The sequence below is a fragment of the Puma concolor genome, chromosome D4 (genome assembly GCF_028749965.1).
Source record: "Puma concolor isolate L17-30 chromosome D4, mPumCon1.1.hap2, whole genome shotgun sequence".
In the NCBI taxonomy this organism is placed as follows: domain Eukaryota; kingdom Metazoa; phylum Chordata; class Mammalia; order Carnivora; family Felidae; genus Puma; species Puma concolor.
This window is the reverse complement of record NC_141679.1, coordinates 94,173,308-94,196,308: the sequence shown is the minus strand read 5'-3', so window position 1 is coordinate 94,196,308 and position 23,001 is coordinate 94,173,308. Positions and strand designations below refer to the sequence as shown.

The window sequence follows — 23,001 nt, the reverse complement described above, 5'->3', positions numbered from 1 at the left end:
CAGAACCACCCCCCCCCCCACCTCTGCCGGAACACCTCCCTCCTGCACCTGTCTGCTCAGCGCTCCGAGCCCCCGGCGGGTTGGCGGGACCCCCGGCACCAAGCCCCTATTTGGGACGGTGTCGGGTGGAGGGTAACGCCCGGCCCGACTCAGCCCCACCACCCACTGGCCGTGAGGAGTTATTTTTGAAATTGTGGCAAAATAGGGGTGCACCGGGGTGGCCCCATCGCTTAAGCGTCCGGCTCTTGATTTCAGCTCAGGTCACGATCTCACAGTTCGACGGTTCGAGCCTCGTGTCGAGCTCTGCGTTGACGGCACGGGGCCCACGTGGGAGTCTCTCTCTCCCTCTCTCTGCTCCCCCTCCGCTCGCTCTTTCTCTCTCTCGAGATAAACAAACTTTAAAAACATTGTGGCGGGGCGCCCGGGTGGCTCAGTCGGTTGGGCATCCGACTTCGGCTCAGGTCAGGATCTCGCGGTTCGTGAGTTCGAGCCCCACGTCGGGCTCTGTGCTGACGGCTCGGAGCCCGGAGCCTGCTTCGGATGCTGTGTCTCCCTTGCTCGCTCTCTCTCTGTCTCAAAAATACGTTTCGAAAATTAAAAAAATAATACACTTTAAAAATCATGGCCAAATACGGCAGAGACAAGATTTACAGTTAAGCGTTATAAACTGCACAGTTCGATGGCATTAAGCACATTTCTGATGCTGCAGCCTTCACCACCCTCCAGTTTCAGAACGTTCCCCCCAAAAGGACACCGTGTGCCCATAGTCAGCAGCCGGCCCCTGGCGCCAACGACCTGCTTTCTGTCTGTGGAGCTGCCTGTCCTGGACGTTTCACGTGACATCCCACGCTGCGTGTCCTCGTGTGCCTGGCCTCCCTCACGCAGGGCCGCGTTTTCAAGGTTCTTCCGCGTCGCCGCGGGAATCGGCATTTCCTCCCTTTATCCTGGTGGAGGAACATCCCACCGTCCGGGGGACCCCCGTTCACTCGTCTGGTGGTCCCTCCCTCTGGCCGCGGTGAATAGCGCGTGCGAGGACGGGTTTTGGTCCTAACATCGGTCTTCAGTTGTTTGGGGCGCGTGCCGGGGGGGTGGCACGGCTGAGTCCCGTGGAAGGTCCGCGTTCTGCGTCTTGAGAACCGCGGCCCCGCCGGGGGCACAGACGTGTGAGCAAGCGTCCTCGGCGGCGGCGGATCCGCCCGTCGGATGGAGACCATCACTGCTTCCTGTGGCGCGTGAGGAAGAGTGGCCAGGGTGGCCCTGGCACGTGGGTCCGGCCGTGGCAGCCACAGTTACTGAGCCCCTGCTGCGCACCAGCCACTTCGTTTGGCGCATCCAGTCGGTGCTCTATACCTAGCAAATAGGGGATTTCCGATTTCTGATTTCCATGCCACTTGGGTGAGGTAGAAACTGTTTTCTCTAATTCACAAAATCTCACACAGGTTAAGTGATTCCAGAGTCCCCCAGCCAGAGGACGGGGCCGGGACCCTGTCACAGCCCATGTGGCTCCTGAGAGCAGGGCCGCCGTGCACATGGGTGCAGGCTGCTCACTGCACAAGGATGCCCGGCTGAGGGGATGAAAGGGGCTGCCCGGGTCCCATTCTGTCCACCCCCATCATGTGCCCGGGAGCTGCCTTCGCCCAGGGTGCCTTGTCGTGACCAGCGCAGAGGTGCTGGGCGTCCGGTGAAGGTCTGGCCGTGTCCTGCCAGGGGCCCACACTGTGCCAGGCCTACCCAGGGAGCCCTGGGGCTGCCCTCTGCTGTGTGTGGGAAGCAGGGACACAGTGTGCCTCTGGTGCAGGAACGGGGAGAAGGCCAGAGACAGGCCTGCCTCTCCGATCCGGGCCTGCACGTGCCTGGGCCCTGCCACAGTGGCGCCGGGCCCAGCCTCTGCTGGAGGGATCCCCAGGAGAAAGCCGTGCAGAGAGGCACCCGACTCCGTGCAGGTGTGAAGGCTGAGGGTCACACCCTTCACACTCCTGCTTTCAGCAGAGGAGGACCGGAGTGGGGGCCGCAGTGACCGTGTTGCTGCAGTGTGCTGCAGGCCTGATGAACACAGTCAGAACAGAGGTTGCACTTACAGAGGACGAGACTGAGGTTCAGAGTGGCCAGGCCCAGGCTGCTCTCGGCCTCCCCTGTCTCTCAGGAAATTGGCTCTGGCTGCCGGACCAGCTTTCCCTGGATTCTCGGTACAGAATCACCCACTGGCACCCTCCAGGGGTCCGAGTATGTGCGGCTGGGGAACCGGATTCCTGCCTGAACAGAACCCACCCGGCCAGCACTCCCTCTCCATCATGCACGGCCCCTCCGGAGAACGTTCACTCTCCGTCACGCACGGCCCCTCTGAGGCCCCAAACTCCTCCCGGCAGCAGCGGCCTGATCCCATTTCATGGAGGGGAAAGCCGAGGCCCAGGGGAGTCAAGCACATGCCGAGGCCGAGGAGGGAGAGCTCCGCTATACCTCCCGCCCCGCGAGCACCCGGGCGGGCCTGGCCTACCTCAGCCTCGGCCCCTCCGGAGTGAGCCTCTCCACACAGGCGCGTTCAGAAAGTTCCATGTTTGTGGAGCCGGCTTCCGCCTGGATCACAGCCTCAGTCCTCACGGTAATCGACTGCTCGCTAATCAAATTGATTTCCATTCCAATGAGTCCTGCCTGCTGCCTACGTTCCAGGAACCGTATTTTGAGCACAGACATATAATCAAACGGCAAAAAGCAGAGGGCACAGAGGGCCTCTCTGCCAATCGAATAAAAGCCAAATGGCCCGAGCTTTTAGGCCTAATCACTTCTGTATTCCCACCAGGGCTGGGTCTCCGGCAAAGCCCATCCGATCGAGGCTGGGCTCACCCGAGCACTTTGGCTCCAGGTCCTAATATCCCCCCCAGCCTTGCCGGCCTCCCCTGATCTGCCGGGGTGGCCTGATGGTTCCCTTCCGAGCGAAGTCCAGCTTCCCCTTTGGGAGGGGCTCTGCCGCTCCGTCCTGGAGACGTTCCCGGGCCCGCACGTCCCCTGGGACTGGGGTGGCCGAGAGTCCCTGGAGGCCCCAGGGCACAGGTCCAGGAGCCCAGGAGCCCAGGGCACCAGCCCTCCAGCCCAGGCCGTCCCCGGTCTGTGTGGAGCCCTGGCCTGTGGGGGCTCTCGAAGGGGCGCGTCGGGTCCTGAGGCCCAGCGGCCGCCCAGGGCCTGTGTGGAGACACAGACCTCGAGAGCCCCTGCGGCCAGTCTCTGAGCCCAGAGGGACCCTTTTCAGCCCCTGCAGGGCCCCCAGGAGGGGAGTCCAGGCCCCCCCCCCTCCTCCTCTGCCCTCCATCCCCACCTCCCCGCCCCACTGCCTTGCCCAATGTCCCCAGACAAAGAGCTGGGCCTGTCTTCTCAACCCACTGTATTGGCCACGGGAGAGAAGCAGCCAGTCCAAGCCCGGAGCCGCTTCCCAAGTGTCAGAGTCTGTCCTGGGCCAGAGGCCACCCCTCCCTGCCCCAAGCTCCACCCCCCACCATATGACCTCAGTTCCCCATCTGTGTGGTGTGGGTGACCACAGGAAGCAAAAAGCTGGGAGCACCCGCCCCTCTCCACAGCCCATCAGCTCTCAGGACCTGGCGTGGGAGAAGGTGGGCAGGGGCTCTGTGGGCCTCCGTGGGGGTGGGGCTGTGTGCCGCGGCCACGCCCCTGTGCTGGCCCCGGGCTCTGCAGGCTACAGAGCGTGGGGAGTGTGGTCACGGGTGATGGCCTCCCCACGAGAGACCGGGGAGCCTTGTGGGCGGGGGCTCCTGGAAGTGATGGGGGCCCTGGGGCTGAATGCAGAGGCCCCCCCAAGAGGGAGCTCTCAGAGTTCCTGTGGCCGGTCACAGTGTCCCCCTCAAAGCGTCACCCCCGATCACAATTACTCCCTGCTGGCCCTCGGCTGAAGCTTCAAGAACTCTGAAGCCAGGAGCCGCAGCCAGAATAGGAGTGGGCACCCGCGTGGGTCACAGCTGAGACAGAGCTGGCCCGGGCCCGGCCGGTATCCAGCACATCCTTAGCAGGAATCTCCATCTGGCTTCTGAAATGGCGTTCGAGGCCGGCTGACTTGGCCAGCCGTGTGCAGGGCCGTGAGTTCCCCTCCCTGTTTCTTTGGGTGGCGGGGCTGCGGTCAGGCCGGAAAGCGCGAGGTTGCCTCTGTGTCCACGCAGACCCCGAGGGGTCCGCTCGACCCGCTCACCTCCGACCGACAGTCGGGTTGCTCCCACCTTATGGCACGAGGCTGGCACCTTAGGACCACACCTGCCTTTTCTCTGGGGACCCTGATTGGGGAAAGTGCCCACCGGTCTGACTGGAGCCTCTTTGTCTGAAAGAGTCTCCGAGGCTCCTTGTCACCCCTCGGAGGTTGGAGCCCCTCGGGGTGACGCTGAGCCAGGCTGCCCGCCCCTCCCCTGCTCTCCCAACCCCAGGGGCCACCCAGGCAGGTGACTTCCGCTCTGGGCCCCTCAACCCTCGCCTTCCTCAAAGAGCCCCGGGTCACCCGGCAGGCCAGGCCAGGTGCCCCATTCCTTCCCTCCTCAGAGGAAGGGCTGAGGGCCCCCCTCGTGGTGGGGGTGAGGAGACCCCTTCAACACCTCTGAGCCTCAGTTTCCCTGTCTGAAAAACGGGGCTACAATGAGATCGCCTCACAGGGTTGTGTTGGGGCTTCAGTGAAGTCCTGCATGAGCACCAGACCTGCAGAGGTCAGCAGGGTCAAGCTCAACCCCACCCCCACCCCCGGGAGGCCCGAGGTACGGTGTGGTCTCCCGCAGGGGTAGCAGGTGCGTTCCTCCCCCAGCCCAGACCCCTCAGGTCCCCACAGGGATCCTGGCCATCTGCGTGTGCTGTGATTTTTGGGGGTGTCATTCATAGTGACAAAAGTAGCCAAAGCAGTTCCCCACCAGAGACCTGAGCCCAGCGGCTCTGGCTTTCAGGCAGGTGGGGAGGACTCGGGGTCTCCTGGAGCGAGGGCCCCAGAGACCCTGCAGCCCAGAGGCCGAAGCCGAGGTCCGGAGGCGGGAACATGTGCGTCCATATCACAGTTCGGGGCTCCGAGCCAGGTCTCAAATCATCGGCTCTCGTGCAGGCCAGGGTCCCTGGGGGGGTGGAGGACCAGGGGCCCGGAGGGGGTGGGGGGCGGCTGGTGGATGAAGGATCGCACAGCTGAGCAAGCAGGGCCCGGTCGCAGGGAGGCGTTTCGGGGTCCACGAGGCGCTAATTCCCTCAGGGCAGGAAATGCCCTCCCAGCCCCAAGCTGTTTCAGGCCTCCAGCGCCTAGAGGGAGGGTGGGGGTGCTCCAAAAACAGCTCAGGATGGAGACCCAGACCGTCGGGGTCTGTGGAGGTCAAGTTCCCCACCCCCCGCCTCACCGACTGTTCCTGCGGGGGCTGGATGTGAACACCCGGCCGGCCGCCAGGGGTGACCTTCCTCCCCTCCCGCCCCGGTGCAGCCCCCCAGCTGGGGGCCAGGACTTCTTCCTGGAGGGTGAACTTCTGTCCTCTGCCCCCTCCAGGACCAGGGCCGGCCAGGGTCTGGGCAGGGCAAAGGCCACAGAGCTGTATGGCCCAAGGGGTGGCTTGCCTGGGGTGCCAGCGTGGGGCGCCCTGGAACCTCCGTGACCAGGCAGAGCTGCCTCCCGAACAAGGTGCCAGCGCTGCTGGGGAAGCCCTTTTCCAGAACCTGCTCCACCGTGGGGAGGCCAGAGGGACAAGCGTGGCTGGCTCCTTGCCAGGAAACAGCCACACCCCCGCACCAGCCCGTCCCTCACGCGAAAAGGGACCTGAGGCAGGAGCCGGGCAGCCCCGGGCCGTGCACGTGGGCTCTGTGCCAGCCTGGCTGGCGCTGGGCAAGGCCTTGCTCTCCCCAGCCCCTGATGGCCAGCCCGAGAGAAACAGGCTGCCTTTCCTGGAAATCAGGGCCTCCGCGCCCCTCCCCCTGCGGCAAGGGCATCCACCTCCCAGCTCCCTGTCTGTCCGGAGCAGTTAGGCAGTTACGGGTCCCAGGGGGCTGGGACCAGCTTCTGCTCAGTGAGACCTGCCTCCCCGGTGTGTGTGGGAGGGGAGCCCGGACGAGACCCCCACGGCCGCCACTGCCTGGGCGACACTGCCCCTTTGGTCCCTGCGCCCGCCCCGCCCCGCCCCCTCTCTCCGTAGGCTCCCAGTCACAAACCTGCCACACCCCGGGCCCACCCAGAACAGCCTCCCTCAGAAGACGGGGACCCCGGAGGTGGGCCACAAGGGAAGGGCAGATCTGGGCCAGAGATCCCGTCCAGCCCCTGCTCTTCTGCGGCATTCCCTACTGAGGCCACCTGATGTGTCCCCACCCCCTCCTTAGCAGGCTCCCGGGGCCCCGCCCAGCTCTCTGCACTGGTCACCCCAGGGGGGCCCAAGAGGCAGCGCCCACGGGGGATGGCCTCGCGCCCCGCCCTCGGCCGCCCAGGCAGCCCGGCCTCCGTGACCCCTACTCTCACAGCAGGAGCTCTGTTGACATCGTCACCCAATTCACCCCCTGCCCGTCCCCCGAGTGCCCAGACACGTGGGTGCCTCGGTGGCCGACATACCGGAGAGCTGGGTGCATCTGAACACCCTGTCCCTCCTCCCCGTCCGTTCCCTCCCTCCCAGCCCAGGGCCCTAACCGCAGCCCGCCTGCCCACCGTTCTCCTTCCTTCCCGACGAAGATCCCTCCGTGGTCCTTGGACAAGCGTCTGTGTCCACTGCTGAGTGGACCCTCCCACCTGGCCCTTCTGGGGCCACCTGACCGAGCGGACGTAACGCAGAGCTGTGACCGAGCCGCCGCAGGCCTCCTCAGCAGCAGCAGATGGGCTGGGTCATTGCCAGCGTGGCGCGGGGTGACGGCACAGGGCCTCCGTGCCCCCTCCGGGGAGGGGTGGTGCCCATCCAGAGCGGGTTGTGACGAATACGCCACCCAGGCTTATCAACGAGTGGGAGCTGGCACAAAGGTGACCAGTGTGGCTCCCGCCCGGGGCCGTCCCTCCTCCCTGCTCAGCCCCCCCTCCCCCCCCACCCCCACCCCCGGCCGGGCCCTCACCCTGGCCTGCGCACAGTGCACAGCGGGGACCCCGGGGCCCTTCCTCCACAGGCTCGGGACCACCCGGTCCCCGGCTCGGACCCTTTGTGCGAAGGACAAAGGGCTCCAGGGCAGAGCCTCGGGCCTGCTGACACTGCACCCCCTCCCAGATCAGGACAAAGGGTTGAGAGGCGGGGCTGAGGTTCTGATGCCTCAGCCAGTTTCTGTGGAGGCTGCAAGGGCAGGGAGGCCGCTGAAGGACAGGGGCCGGAGGGGACAGAGCACAGGCCGGCAGGTGCCGGGCTCCCCCTCCTCCTGAAACACTGGGACACGCTGGGCCAGGCGGGTCCCCGTGCCACAGGGTCCCCCCCCTCCGAACTCGCACTCCCACCGCACACGGGCCTCAGTTGGCCCCAGACCACCCGGATGGGGCATCTGGAGGCCTGTGAGGGGGCTTTGGGGCCTCCCAGGTGTGTGTCCCACGGCCCAGAGGAGGGGTGTCTCCACCACGTCCAGCAGCTGTGAGGCCGCGGCGGGAAGGGGCCAGAGAGGACGCCGGTCAGCTGGACTGGGGGTGGCAGGGAACAGCTCTGAAAACAAGATCTGAAGTGACACACTGTCCTGGTGGCCGGAGCTGGGCTTGGCGGTGGGGTGGGCACAGGCACACCCAGGTCCCCAGCCCTGCCTGGGCCAGGCTCCTTGGGCATTCCGGGGGAGACGGCGTGATGTGCTGACCCAAGCCAGCGTACCTGCTGATGCAGGGGTCCCCAGGGTAGAGCACCCATTTGAAAACCACGTATGCCCATTTTAGACTCTGTGCCTGTTCCGTGCTGGCCGTGGCTCCAGGGGACCCCGTTCTGGGGACACCACCGTGAAGCAGACCTACAGGCCCCCCCCCATCCCCCGGGGAAGCTCGATAAACAAGTCAGCAAATACACCCGTGGCTCAGCCCGGGCAAGAACCGGGGATGCCGATGAGAAGACGGGGGACTGCCGCACAGGTGCCCGGGTGCAGGAAGCACGTGCGAGGGCCCAGTCCAGGTCTCAGGGACACCCTGAGGCACGGCCTCCCTTGCCCAGCGCCCTGGTTTCAGGGCGAGCTCTCAGCAGAGAAACAAAGGGGGCAGAGAGCTGCCAGGCGTGAATCTGAGAACCCCAGTCCAGAGCTGGCCTGAGGCGGACAGTTCCAGAGACGGCTGGGAGATGGGAGTGTCCCGCCGGACACCGGGGGGCTCCCAGTCCGGCCAGGGGACCTGCTGTCCATTTGCAATCCCCCCTCTGTCCACCTGGGGGCAGGCCCGGCCCAGGAGGAGGTGGCCGGGGCACAGCCGGCCGTAGCTGTCACCTGGCGGGTGGCAGGCAGGTGAGCCAGGTGAGGTGGCTTTCCCAGCTGCCAGACCACAAAAAGGAAAGGAGCTCCTCCCAGCTCAGCCTGGAGCCCTCCCACAAGCACGTAACCCCCCCCGGGGCGGGGGGCCCGTGGGCACGGAGCCTGGGGATGGCCCTTCCCCCACCTGGGGATCCTGGGTCCCGAGGGCGCCCCGAGTCACTGGGTCACCTGCCCAGCAGCCGGCCTTCTCCCTGGCTCCTCAGCGTCTCCCCAGTCGCACTGACCAAGCAAGGTGCGGGCAGCTGGGTTTGAACTGACTTTATTATTCCGTAAATGTGAATTTTACAAAGCGCTATACAATTAACGATCACATCCTTCTGTTTGTTTGTAACGGATTTCCACCTCACGAATCGGCTCTGAGCGCGACAGAAGCCCTGGGTTTCCCGGTCGCCGGCGGACGTGTCTGTAGGGTCGAGTTACCGGTGCAGCGTCAGCCACGGCGAAAAAGCAACAGTCTTGACTCTGCTGAGTAGCAGCAGAAAGGAGAGAGGACGCACCTGCGGGGCTGGAACGGAGCTCGCGGCTCAGGAAACAGACCTCCTCCACGGCACAGGGACAGTGATCTCATTCGTTTATTAACAGTCGTGAGTTACAGCACTACCTAACAACCCCCACCAGACCGTGTGGCGGCGACAGTCTCCTTTATCAAAAGGCTCTTTTTCCCAAACATTCCGTCCAAAGCATGAATGGTCTGTTTGCACCCAGTGCCATCCACATGTTCAAGTCAAAAATATTTATACATTTTATACTTAAGTTCTTTTTTTTTTTTTTTTTTGTCTGCTAAAAATAGTATTGCAAGTTTTGGCTTCTTTTGACATAAAAATTACAATCATGTGCAAAACGCTAACAATGAAGGGGTTGATCTGAATTCAAGCAGGTTGTCCAATCTGAACGCTCCAGATTCTGCATAATTTTCCTTTTCATTTTTTTTTTTTTCCTCGAAGAAACAAAACAAACAAACAAACGGAACCCAGAACCTTTGCCATGTTAGAAACATCTTGTACCAAGCCCTAACGACCTCCCGGTGGCGGGTGGCAGGTATTCGGAGCTGGCTGGCTGACATGATGACACATCTATGCATCGCAGTAGTTAAAGCTCCAGACAGCTATGAACTCTCAATTCTGTGTTTAGGATTTACTGCTGGCAGAGGCAAACAGAGGTTTTCTCGCAGTTTTCGGTCGGTTAATGGGCCATCGGCCTCTTTCCGCGGGCATCAAGACACCTCCATAAAAATAACCCATCTGAGGGGAGTCTAGGCGGTAAATGGCTGGGGGTGGCACTGGGCTGGTGCTAGAAAGTTCTGCCGTTCGGAGGGAATAGGTCAGGGCCGGGCACACCAAGAGTCCCCGCAGATGCTCCGGCCCCGCCCCCCGCCGCGCCCCTCCCCCTCTGCCTTCCTTCCAGCTCCAAACACAAACGCCCACACAAACGCAAGCTCCCTCGCGTGCGCGGAGGAGACGTGAACCCCAGGCCCACGGTCAGCCAGCACCACGGCAGCGGGCACGGAGAGGGGCTGCAGGCCGCACCTGGGAAGCTATCTCCCCTGGCCTCTAATCCCCGGCCACGGCCACATTCAGGGGCAAGGTAAGACAATCGAACCAAACGCAAAGTTAAGCAACCACAGAGAACTCTGGGTGAGACCAGACACAGTGCAGAAAACAAGACAGAATTCAAGTACTGAGGCGCCCCGGCCAGGCCGGGGGGGCCCCGCCAGCTCACAGTATCTGTCACATCTACCCGTCCCTTCTCCTGGACCTTTTGCACTCCGTCCCAGCTGCCTCCTGTGGCACAGCCCGTCCGCCGGGGGAGGATGGGCGCCCAGCCGGCTGCCCGCCACGTCCGCTCTGACGGGGTCCAGTCCCTTCTCTCCTCCTCAAAAAGGCGCGGGTCTAACTTAGCTCTATAATAGACTCTACATAGTGTATGCATATTGCTAATAGTCAAGCTTGGGAGTAAAGGTGCAGAAATGTCATAAATACTGAGTGGCTTGTCTCTCGGTCTACAGGGTCTGGGTGAGTCAGGGTCACGCTCACGGGACAGGAATTAGCCGTCTTGTAAACAGAGGAGGGGGAGGGTCCGGTTTTCTTAATTGGTTTTCCTTGGGAAAAATGATTGGAAGATGCTAAGGCACTCTGGAAGGCCCCTCCGAGCCCAGGCCCGCCGCCGCCCGCCCCGCGGAACATTCAGGACGCGGAGGGAGCGCCCCGGCAGATACAATCATCAGCCATGCCCGTCTGCAAACGCTCCGGACCCACGTCCACCGCGGGACACTTTAGTGCAAAACGCTCGGCCTGGCCCGCCCGGGGCACAGGGGGAGCTCAGAACCCATTCACATTGAAGTATTAAAGTTTCACCCATAGCTCTTGCCTTCCTAACCCAGAACAAAACAGACGGCGGTTATAAACAATTAGGGGACAGAGGTCGCGGGACATTGTGCTGGCCTGAGTGGCGGTCAGGCCTTCTCTGTGCAGGCGCCACTGCCCCCACCGGGCCAGTGCACCCCTGCGTGACCTGGCCTCGGGTCGGGGGCCGCTCCCACTCTGGACCGGAGGGGAGAGAGGGAGAGCGAGCGAGCCCTTCTGCTGACGGCCGGGGCGGGCTGGCCATCTCCCCAGGGTCCTCAGGGATGGTCAAATTAAAGTGCACATTGGGGTGAGGAAGGGGAGCTGCAGGGGGGATGGGGGGATGGGGGTCAGCCTTACCCATCCCCACCCCCACCCCCCAGGGGCCGCCTGAGGATGCTGGGGGGAGGCCTTCTCGCAGTCCCAGGAGGGCCAGGTCCTGAGGGGCTCACACAGAGCCAACCCCACCTGGGCCCAAGTCGGGGGGAGAAGGAGGCAGAGACAGAGGCGTATCTCGGGGCCAGGCGGTGGGTTCGGGGCCCCAACCTCCAGGCCCGGACCACCCTGGTCTGGGGCACAGGGGCTGCGATCAGCTCCCCCGTGCCTGCCCAAGGTCCCCCCACCCCTCTTCCGGGAGCCATCAGATCTTTCTGGAGGGTGGGCACATGTTTGGGCCGGCTGGAGGAGGCTGGAGGCTCCGTGCAGGGAGCCCCCTCCCCAAGCCTCCCCCAGGGCCTCTCCACACAGGGCAGCAGTCAGTAGGACCCTCAGTGGAAAGGGGCCTAAGCCCCTGCAGGCCGCCCGCAGCTGGGGGAGGCTCAGCTCCGTGGGTCCCGGGCAGGGACACCTACAGGCACACGCAGGCAGGTGGGCCTAATCTGCACCCAGTCGGGGGTGGGGAGAGTGCGAGGGAAGGGGAGGGGTCCAACAGACCCCTTCAGGTCCGGAAACCCAGGAGTGTCTCGGGTCTGGCCTACCGGCTGCCTGGGGCTCGGAAGGAAGGAAGCCCCTGGACAAAGTGGCCACCTGAGTGCTCCGTGCAGCCCGTGCCCTCCCTCACCAAAACACAGCAACTCAACTTCAAAGTGAGCCTTCCGGCAACTTCTAGGGGCCCTTCCTCCGTGCACCCTGCCGTGCATTCCAGACTGCACCCCTACTGCTCCCCCCACCCCCGCACACCCACAGCCGCAGAGGCGCACACCCCAGGGTTTGCAGCACAAAACGGGGACCCACTCCAGCCCGGCCTGGCCTCTGCCTCCTCCCGAGCAGGGCTCGCGGCACCCTCCTGTGTCACTTGCCCCGGCTGCTGCGTCTCCCTGCGAGGGCCCTGCTCTGCACAGGAGGGAGGTGGGACCCAGGGCCGGGCGGGACCCGGATACAGATGACCCAGCCCCCCCGCCACAGTGGGTTGGAGGCAGGGACACCAAATCCTCCCTAATTTTTTGCTCTTTTGGGTCTGAAAATTTTCAAACCATACATGAAATAGATCTGAATTAAGACAAAAACAAATAAACAGACAAACGTAATCCCAACGTGGCTGAGGGCTGTGGGGCGGCACCAGGGCCGTAGCCACGCCCCACAGGATGGCAGGTGGCCGGGCGGGAGCCCGCGGGCGCTCACGGCAGCTGGCCCAGCCTGTGGGGCCCCGGTGCACCAAGGACCAAGGAGCTGGGGGACCAGGGGAGCCCACGGGCACAGGGTGGGAGGACAGAGATGCCGGAACCCTGCCTCCTCCTGTGGGCGGCCCATCCCGCTGCCCCCGCACACGCTCAAACACACACGCACACGCACACACGCTCTCACGCGCTCCCACACCCCACGCACACAGTGGACCCGGAAGGCCTGACCCCCGAGTCTCAGGAAGAAGGAAAACCAGAGGAGTTTGGCCCCCGGGGGCCCAGCCCTGGCCCCTGGCCCCAGGGGGGTGAGCAGTGAGCGTCAGGGGGCAGGTGCCCCACACCCCAGGCCCCCTGGGCAGAGGGGGCGGGCAGGCGGACCCCCCCCTCCCCTCCCCCAGGCTCTCGTCCCCGTCCCCGCCCACTCGAGGGGTGGGGGTGGGGCGGGGGGCGGGGCCACAGCCTGGAGGCTAACCTCGCAGGTATCAAAAGGGGCCCTGGGACCTTCCTCGCGAGGTCACCGGCGGACTCGTCCTTACAGTATATCGAATGCGTGTGTTTCCTTCATCAACTTTAAATACAAGCAGGATAAAAATCACATTTTTTTCAGGCAACAGTAGCAGTTCCGTAGGTAAGTGGCTTGATCACATTTGTTGTATTAGTAACGCATGCAAGCAGCTGGAAAACCGTCCCGCGGGCCGGCGGCTCCTCTACAAGGTCCCTGCGTAGGACGCCTCCTGTCTCCGGGCCGCCGCGGGCGTCTGCGGCCGGCTGGAGCTGGTGCCGCCCTGCTCGAAGGGCTGCGGGGGGCTCTGGGCGGCCGCGGGCGGCGGCTCGGGCGCGGCCACCTCCTGGATGACGGAGCCCGCCCCGTCCGCCTCCTCGCCGGCCTCGAACGCCGGGTTGTTGGCGGCGCTCAGGTCGACATTCACGGCGTCAGTCCTCAGAGCCACGATGGTGGCGGCGTCGGCCCGCCGCTCCGCGTAGATGCGCTGCTCGAACACCTGCGCCGCGGCGGGCGGGAAGTCGGGGTCGAGGGGCGGGCCGGCGGCCGAGGAGCCCATGACCGTGCGGTACATCTCCACGCCCTCGGGCAGCATGGACTTGATCTTGGGCAGCCAGCGCTTGCGCACGCGGCGGGCGTTGGTACACATGTCCGCGGCGATCACGTTCATCTCACTCTCCTTGAAGCTGGGGGCGAAGTTCTGGCAGTACACTGCGAGCACAGGGGTGCGGGGGCACGGGCTGAGTGACCCCCGCCTCCCGAGGGGCCCCACCAGCCCCGGGGTCAGGGTGACCCCCGCCTCCCGAGGGGCCCCACAGCCCCGGGGTCAGGGCACTTATTTGCTGGAGTGGCCACTCCTGAGCCAGTGGGCGCATGGCTGGGGGCCTCCAGAGACCTCATGGCCACCCAGGCCTCTTCTGGCCTCAGCCTGAGGACAGGGGGTCACCCTTCTCTCCACTCCAGTCCTGGAGACCCTGCCCTGCTCCCTCGGGACAACTGGCATCGGGACACAAGGCCGTGGTACCTCCCTGAGCACCCACTGGCTGTGTGGCCTTGGGCAGGTCCCTGGCATCTCTGGGCCTCATTTATCGCTGCCCCACCCACCCTGGGTCCCAGACCTGCTCAGACAAGCCTGATGGGTAACCCCGCCCTGGCCAGAAGGGGAGTCAGAGCAGGGAGGGCAGGCAGCCCTCGGCACCTGCTCGTCAGAGGCGCTTCCTCACGGTCCGGACAAGGAGCGAGGCGGAGCCGGTCAGCACCTTCCCTCGGCCCAGCCCGCGCCGGGAGGAAGTGAGCCCCGGTGATTGCATCCGTCGTCATTGAAAACAGTGCCGAGCCTCTCCTTGGTCCTCCACTGGGAGCCACAGGACCCCGCTCTGCAAGCCACCTGGGAGCCGGAGCCAGGTCCCCAGGGCGAGCCCCTCACACCAGCATCGGCCGCACACCTCCCGGCCTCTTCCCGGAGCCCCGCTGGCACTGCACGCTTTGGGACTCCCATTTATCCACCACAAAGGCCCCTCTTTGCTCTAAAACAGAATTAGCCTCACAAGAGATGTTTTCCAAGCAAGGAAGTAAGACAGTGTCTCGTGAGCCGACGGCCGCAGGAGTGCCGGCTCTCGGCCCGTCTGGCCCGATCGGAGCCGGTGGGCTCCTCCCGGGGCCGGGGCTGGGGCCGGGGGGCAGCAGTCGGCTGCGGAGATGGACCGGCTCCGCCCCCACGCGCCCAGGAGCGGGAGGCAGGAGCCAGCAAGCAGATGGCAAAGGCTCAAAATAACCTCGAAATGTAAATAAGGGGTTTTGTTCAAAAAGGAAAATTAGATCTATTTCACATATTAAAATAGTTTCGCACGCAGCTGAATCCATCATGCTTGGAAACCTACCAAGAACGTTAGCACCTCGAGACCTGGCTCCTGAGAGCTGTTCTTTTCTCTTTCCCCCCAGCCCTGCAGGGCCAGCCTGGTGCCGGGGAGAGGCCGCCCGCCCAGGCCGGGGTCCCCGGGGGACCCCGCCGCTCCTGCACCCCTGACCCGGGAGACCCCGTCCACTTACGCTTCACAGCGTTCAGGACCCGGCTGTCCAGAGGCTTGCGGCTTGGGTCACTAGTGGACGATCGGATGCCGGTGCCACAGCTGTTGGCCAGTGTGTTCCTGGCGGTGGGGGGGCGGGGGGGGGGGTAGTCAGAGGTGCCACGGGAATGGGGCTTTCCCACCCAGAAGTCTACCTGGCCCCCGCCTTCTGCCGCTCCTGACTTCCAAGGGTGCAGGGGTGGGGAACAGGCCCGCCACCTTCTGACCCACCCGTGAAGTGAAGCACGTAGGTCTTTGTTTTACAGGGGGAGTGGTCCACAGCCCTCCCCAGACCCAGGCCCCCCCTCCCTCACCTCCACAGTCCCCGGGCCGACACCCAAGTGTGAAGTCAGTAAGGTGGGGGCCTCACACGCGAGAGGCGTCAGCCACAGGAGACCCTCGAGGCTTCTGCACCTGCCCAGGGACCCACCTGTCAAAGAAGGTGGCGAGGAGCCGTCTCAGCAAGACCTTGTGCTTCACCCCTGCGCAGAGGTGGCAGTTCATCAGCTGACCTCGTGTGATGTAGACGCCAGAGCCTGTGAGCACCAGACACAGAAGAGTGAAGCGCTCGGCCTCCCCACCCACACAGCCCAAGGCCAGGACCTCCCCGGGAGGCTCCTGGGGCCAGAGCAGGTGCACAGGGGGGTGTGGGGAGCGGCGCAAGGCCACCCGACTTCTGGGTGCAGCACCCCAGGGCGTGCCCTGTCACCTGGAGGAGGCAGCCTTGGCCACGTGTCCCCAGATCACCCTGGCAGCCTCAGGGGTTTTCTCTGCTCAGCCCAGGGTTTGGGCAACGCTCCCCGCCTTTCTATCCCTTCCCCCAAACCGAAGCACCTCGGGCAGTGCTGGGGCCTGGAGTTCTGGAGGTCACCCGGCCCTGTGCCTGTGGGGGGAGGGGCGCTGCCAGCCCAGGGCAGGGGTGGGGGCAGTGAGCCCACACGGTACTGTTTACCCCAAAGAAACCTGGCAAGGCCCAGGGGCCCAGCAGGGCGTGGGCCAAGCCACAGAGGACACACTGCCCAGAGCGTGGGGTGGCCTCCATTTAACGGACGCTGCTTGCAGAGAAAGGAGCCCGCACCGGACGGTGCCCCCGACCCCCTGAGACAACAGTGCAGTAAACCCCAGCGGGCTCTGGGGCCTCCTGAAGTCTCCTTCAGGCCTCTGTGACCCCAGCTGTCACAGATCACGTGCTGAATCTTGTGAAAAAGACAAGGGCGGGGGTGGGGTGGGGCTCCTTTCTCGGGGGGCAGGGTGGAAGGAAGACACGAGGAGGTGTTCTTGCATGTGGGTCCCCAGCTGGGCGGCCTGGGGCTGGCTTCCCTCCACGGGCCAGGTCTCCGGGGGAGCCTAGGCCCACTGTTTAAACAGACACGTGATTCTGGATGGAGACCACCGTCGGGGGCGTCGGGTCAGTGTGGCCTGACAGTCCTCAGCCACAGCATGCCACGTGTCCCTGAGGGCCACCCCGCTCCCGTCTGCAGAGGCTCCAACCCAACAGCAGAGCAGGTCACTCTGAGCCACACGGGGGACACCCCTTCATTGTGGGGAAACCTGTAAAGTGGGGGCTGGGACACAGTGGGGCCTGGGAACCTGATATCCAGCTTGGGCTGGGCCAGGGATGGTGGCCAGCCCTGGCCCCCGCCCCCAACCCCAAACCCCGACACACAGGCTGTTAGCTGAAAGGCAAAGCCACCCCTCTCTGCCCTGTTCTAAGGTTGCCTGTTTGGACAGTGGCTCCCAGCAGAGGGGACAGCTCAGGCAGAACCCTATGATGCTGCCCAGGGCGTGGTGGTCAGGAGTGCCCAACAGGACTGGGGCTGGGGGTGGGGCAGAAGCTCACAGAAGGTCCACACCACCACTGGAGGGAGGGAAGGAGCCCATGGGTCCTGGCCAGCCTGTTAGGGGCTCCCCCGGCCAACCAGGAGAGTCCTGGAAAATGGTTCCACCTCCCTAGCGAGGGTGACAAATGGCTCCACCTCCCCGCCGAGGGTGACGGCAGCATCTTCTGTCTTCCCTGTGAAGAGCCTTAGAAATCTACGAGGGGCCTGCGAGGCCAGATGCATCCTCATGTCGAAAAGATAAGTATTTCTGACAAAGGCACCCGGCCCTAATGGGCTTTCGGACTCTACTGTGTCGTTCGCTTTTGCAGAATTCCGTTTCTGACTCGGACCTGTGTCTGGAGCCTCGGTCACTACCCGTCAGCGCAGCGATGGGGCGCTCTGGGACTTGGGGGAGGGGGGCCTGTGCGCTGTATTCGATTTGGTTTTATCTGCCACCTAAATTAAAACACAATCGTGATTGCAGCCCCTGCCAATCAGATGCGCGACCAGCCCAGGGGATTCAATTAAAATGCTAAATTAATTCAATTGAATAACTTCTCTTAATGACACATTCTCCTAAAAGGAAATTAGAGGAAATTTAAGATGTTCTTTTTTTTTTTTTTTTTTTTTTTGACTGATTAGTGATGAGTACATTGTTCAGAGCTCTGAAGGAAAGAAAGTAAATGAGGGCATCTGCACACAATAGACAGGGCGGGGAGGGGCACTTCACCTGCCACCAGCTCTAGCTTCTCGCCAGGGTCCCCTTCTGAGTAGAGCTTGGGGTGACAGCGGTACCCGATCTGGCTGATGAGGCTGGCGGGCAGCGCCACCAGGTCGCGGCGGATGAGGACACAGGAGCGGCTCTCCAGCGGCATGGGTTCTGGTTTCTCTTGCACTGCGGACACAGACCCGATCTGGTTAGGGGTGCTCTCAGGCACGGAGATGGAGATCCTGCCCAGCCAGGCTCGGGTCAGACCCTCCAGGGTGGGCTCGATTGCTCCCTCCCTGCCTCCGTGCCGTCCCCACTCTCTCCCTGCCCACCTCACCCTGACCTCTGCAGGGAGGACCAGAGTGGAGAAGTGAAGGGAAGAAGGCAGGGAGGGATGCCCACCCAGACCTGTGAACAAGCTCTGAGGGCCCGGGAGGTGCCCACCAGACACAGGCCTGCAGATCAGGCAGGACTGAGGGCTCAGGATGGCACGTGCAAGGGGCTGGTCGGAGGGCAGCCGGGCTGGCCCCGAGGTCTCATCGGGCACTCTGCCGGGTGGAGTGCAGGCCTGGAGCGCATAGGGCCTGCACTGTGCCCCTGGCCTGGTTGCTGGGGCGGTCCCATTCCACAGGTGGGGGCACACAGGGCCTCTGCCTGCCAGTGGGCACTTCGCGGAGGCTGTGCCATGCTGCCGGGACGAGAGACAGTTCCGTAAGTACCTGCCAGCAGTAAAGCTGGGCAGTGGCACTGTCGGGCAGGGCACCCAGGGCACCTCCAGCCCTCCAGGTGGTCTGGGAATGCTCCTGACAAACCACTGCCAGCTGACAGTCAGGGTCCCTGAGCTCACCGAACCTGCAGCTACGCTGGGGCAGGGGCTGAGCCCCCTCTGATGTCCCCAAGCCACACGGGAGCATAAGAGCAGCTGGACGTCAAGGCCACTGTCCTCCCCCCTCCCCTCCCCTCCCGAGGCCCCACCCTCCCCCCTCCCCTGGCTTGGATACAGGCCCTCTGGCCAGTCTCTCAAGGCCGGGGTGGGGCTCCCCCGCTAGTGCTCATGAAGGCCCTGAGTCTACTGGGCACCAGCCACACCGAGTGCCGTCCAGGTGCTGGGGGGCAAGGAGAGGCCCTCAGAGGATGCCCCGTCGGGGGCTCATCAGGTAGCCAGGCTGGGTGGGGAGAGACGCCGCATGGAGGCTCCCGTGGTGGAGAGGACTGAGCCCCACCAGGCTTTGTGTCCCAAGACCCCTTAAGCAGGTGCCCCCAAGTCCAGCCCCACATCCTCCCCCATGTCCCTGCAGCCCCCTGGTCCTTGCCCCCCCACCCCAGCAGCCACACAAGCCACAAGGTCAGCGAAGGGCCTCTGCACGGGGCAGGGCTCCAGGGCAAAGCCCCCTGCCACACACATGCTGCCATCAGCCCGGCACGCTTCACCCCGCCTCCCTCACCCTGTGTCCCCAGCACATGGGCCACTCTGGGTCACCTCCCAGGAGGGCCACCTGCTCCCGGTCAGCTGCTGTCACTGGGAAATCACAGCTGGTCCAGGGCAGGGGACTCCCCCACACAGCTGGCAGAGAGCACGGCCCAGCCCGCCCTCAGCCACCCAGACACAGGGGCAAGGTCTGCATGCCGGCAAGGGCCTCAGGCTGCTCAGAGGGTCACTCAGGGTTGGGCCCTCGTGGTCAAGGACAGCAGTTCTCTGTAGCAGCCTTAGTGGCTCCTGGGCCAGAGGAGGTGGCTGTAGAACCTTATAGTGTCCAGCCCGGGCTGGAACCTGCTCTCCATCAGGCTCCAGGCAGGGACACCTGGCCACTCAGGCTGGAGCAGTGGTCCTGTCCCCTCCGCATTGTGACCCATCCCCGCTTAGGGGGTCCCAGGAAAAATCAGCACCTGGCCTCACTGTGGCAGGTGCCAGGTTGGGCCGGGCCACAGACCTGGGAAAGCCACACGGGGGCTGCTGCAAAGGAGCTTCAGGAGACAGGGTGGCAAGAAGGCGTCTTGGGCAGACCCTCACCCCCAAGCGGCCAGAACCCGGCAGCCTCAAGCTCCCGTCGGGGCGGTGGTGGGGACCGGCCTCCTGGAGCCACAGGAGATCCCCTCGGGAGAAGGCAGGCCGGGCTCCAGTGCCCAGCCCCCCCCCCCCCGCCCCAGATCAGGGCTCAAGTGTGGGGGGGGGCAGTCGCTCTGGGGAACGGGAGGCACCTCCCACCAGGTGTGTGTGGGGAACGCGGGTGGGGGCAGATGAGCAGAGAGCAACAGAGAACCTTCCAAACCTGGCATACCCGGGGGCTCAGGGAGCACAGGAAAAACAACCCGGGTGGTATTTTAAAACATAATTACCCGCCCCCGCCCCCCCCACGGCCTGCTGTGATTACACACGCAGACGCAGAGCCAAAGCCAGCGCCGCGGCATTTACATAAAGAGCGCTAACCAACAGAAATAACGGCGTCCACAACGCAGCCTGCCGTGTTTCTCCAAACAGCAGAAGTTGTTTCCGCTCCTCTTGCCTGCCCCCCGACCCGCCCCAGCGCCAGCCCCAGCCCCAGCCCCCCACCCCGGCCCCGGCCCCTGCCCCCCCCCGGGGGGCCGGCCCCTAGCCCCCGCCCCCCGCCCCCTACCCCCCAACCCCCCAACCCTGGCCACCAGCCCCCCGCCCCCTACCCCCCAACCCCCCAGCCCCAGCCCCCCACCCCGGCCCCGGCCCCTGCCCCCCCCCCCGGGGGGCCGGCCCCTAGCCCCCGCCCCCCGCCCCCTACCCCCCAACCCCCCAACCCTGGCCACCAGCCCCCCGCCCCCTACCCCCCAACCCCCCACCCCCGGCCCCCAGTCCCCGCCCCCGGCCCCCACCCCCGGCCCCCAGCCCCCTACCCCCCAACCCCGGCCACCAGCCCCCCGCCCCCCACCCCAGCCCCCCACCCCAGCCCCCACCCCCGGACCCCCGCCTCAGCCCCCGGCCCCCGGCCCCCAGCCCAGCTCCGGAGAGCCAGAGACCAGCAGATCCAGAACACCCAGAACAGCCTCTTCTATTTCTGCTCTGCCTAGCGCGGATACTGCGCCAGCTAAAAATACCCGAACCCGCGTGGTGGCTCATCTGGAAAGGTGCGCCCAAAGCCTTCCCTGCCCCTGCCCCTTCCCCCGGCCCCAAGTCTCCTCCTCCCAGGGAGAGGAGGGGGCAGCTTACGACCAGGTTCTGGGAGCCTGGGAGAGCGTGCACGGGGCCCCTCGCATGTCCCCGTGGCCTTCGGCAGGCGTCCCTGACTGGGGGGCTGGCGGGAGGCCCCTCGGTGGGCTGTGGGCAGGGACACGGCAGCCCGCAGACGGACCCACGGATCACACTGAGGTCACTCGGGGACTGGCCACCGTGGCGGAACCACCACCCTCACCATCAACGGCCTCGTTTTCAACCAGCAACAGCTCCAGTCTCCAGGACCGTGGGCTCCGAATATTTTGGGCCCATGGAATTTGGAGAGAAGCACATGAAAGTGAAGAGCAATTAGGTGTTTGTCCCGAGAGGTGAGTAATTGCTCTCTCTATAGGAAAGGTGAGTCCTGGTCAAAAGGCCTCTACGGAATGATCCAGAACAGTAGCTGATCTGGGCCAAAGGGGCAGTCGCAACCAAGGACAGGCAGAGTTTCCCTCGGATCACCGGACAGAGAAAACTGTAACTGTGGACACAGGACTCATGGGTGGACCTGCCAGGGACTCTGGGCACCAAGAAGGGACCCAGCTGCTCCCTGGCTCGGTGACGCTGCGTGAATCCGGCCGGCGAGGACATCGTGCTGGGTGAGAGGAAACCAGCACAGAAGGACAAGTCCCGTCAGATTCCACTGGCTGTGGGGCTGAGAGGAGTCGGACCCACAGGGACAGACAGCACGGGGGGCAGGGTGGTCGGCGTGTAACGGGACCGAGTTCGGTCTGGGAAGACGGACACCCCTGGGGACGGACGGAGGGGACGGCTGCACGGCAGCGTGAGTGTGCCCGACGCCCCCGAACTGTGCCCTCAGCAACAGCTGTCACGGCAAATCCTGCGTCACGATATTCCAGCCCAACAACACGATTCTCTTGAAAGAATGAAAGGCCTCTGTGGGAGACAAGGGCTGTGGTCCTCACTTCGCAGTCTGTTAAGCACGGATAGAAGGCAGCGCTGGTGACGCAGGCCTGCAGGGGCCCCGGGAGGGTCACCGACCTCCGTCCCTGCACCGTCGCGCCCTCCTGTGGGTCACTGACTGGGAACCTGGAGGAAGTGATGGACTCTTTCCCCAAACAAGACACGCAGAGTCCCCAGCCCACGGGATGCCGTTGCATCACCACGCCCCAACGGTGTGGCCTCTGTTCCTGTCCCCAGATGCACAGAGTGTCTCTGGCGGCCCCTCGGAGATGGCCTAGGCAGCCCCCATCCTTGGCAGGGAGCCCCCACCAATGTGTGTGGCCGCCAGCAGGTGACCGAGCCCCTGGGAGGTTGGGCGCGGAGGTGTGGGGACAAGGGAGGGGACACTCAGAGTACGTGTCATTTGTTAAAATGGCACAATAAGAAATCGAACCCCTAGTCCTTGATTATATCGGAAAACACAACGTAAAGCCAAACGGAAAGAAAAAGGCCGGTCACACTACCCACTTTCAACCCACTATAAACCGATCGTAACGGTATGTGCGGGCAAGTGAAGGGACACGCGGTCCACAGCACGGAAACAGGCCGGCACAGACACGCTCGGCTGAGATGTGACAAGGGTTCGCTCGCCACTCCACGGGGGAGGTGACAGCTGCTTCGGCACGTGGTGCAGAGGAAGCAGCCAGGCACGGACAGATCACAAAAGTGAAGCCGCCCTTGATCTGAGCCTCACGCCTGACGCGGAAATTGACAGAGATGACCCGGGACCTCGCGTAAAACACAAGACTACAAAACTTCCAGAAGAGACTCTTCGTGAACTCGGGTTTGGCGAAAAGCTTACACACGACCCCGAAAGCACAGCCCCTGAAGGAATGGTCTGATTAGCGGGACCCCACGGAAGGGAAAGCCTCCCGCAAAGACAGTGGCCCCAGCCTGCAGGCCTGTACCCGACAGGCGATTTGTGCTGAAAACCCGCAGCGGCTCTCAACGCCCGACAGCCAGAAAACGGACAGCTCGATCTTTAAAATGGGCAAAAGATCCAAACAGATGCTTGGTGAGAGAACACACAGACGGCAGACCGGCACCGAAGAGGCAGCCACGTTAGCCACCGGAAACTCCAAATAAAACCACATGGAGACACCACTCCACACGCACGGTGCGGCTGAACTTGCGGCCTGAGTGGGGCGAGGGGTGGCCACTGGGCGCTGGTCCCCAGCCACAGTGCACACGGGGACACAGACACCCCGGGGAATGGCTAGGCAGGGGGACACGGGCACTCCAGAGGATGGCTGGGCAGGGGACACGGGCACTCCATAGGCGGCTGGGCAGGGGACACAGCACTCCAGAGGATGGCTGGGCAGGGGGGCACAGGCACCCCGGGGGACGGCTGGGCAGGGGGACACAGGCACCCCGGGGAACGGCTGGGTAGGGG

The 23,001-nt window shown here is 64.2% G+C and overlaps 1 protein-coding gene and 1 long non-coding RNA gene across 6 annotated transcripts in view; both read right to left on the bottom strand.

The window, feature by feature from the left end:
* Positions 1 to 594: 594 nt before the first annotated feature.
* Positions 595 to 6,997, bottom strand: LOC147575168 (uncharacterized). Its single transcript, XR_015243237.1, has 2 exons — positions 6,644 to 6,997; positions 595 to 1,350 (listed from the first exon to the last, which is right to left on the bottom strand). It is a non-coding gene; the product is annotated as an uncharacterized LOC147575168 (long non-coding RNA).
* A 5,921-nt stretch (positions 6,998 to 12,918) lies between these two features.
* Positions 12,919 to 23,001, bottom strand: part of NACC2 (NACC family member 2) — a 66,955-nt gene continuing 56,872 nt past the window's right edge. For all 5 annotated transcript variants that reach the window (XM_086684523.1, XM_086684525.1, XM_086684526.1 and 2 more), the window contains 4 exons: positions 17,486 to 17,650; positions 15,366 to 15,471; positions 14,919 to 15,016; positions 12,919 to 13,580 (listed from right to left, as the gene is read on the bottom strand). In XM_086684523.1, the coding sequence (XP_086540649.1) occupies positions 13,075 to 13,580; positions 14,919 to 15,016; positions 15,366 to 15,471; positions 17,486 to 17,650 (875 nt within the window). In that variant the 3' untranslated portion in view covers positions 12,919 to 13,074. The remainder of the gene's footprint in view (positions 13,581 to 14,918; positions 15,017 to 15,365; positions 15,472 to 17,485; positions 17,651 to 23,001) is intronic.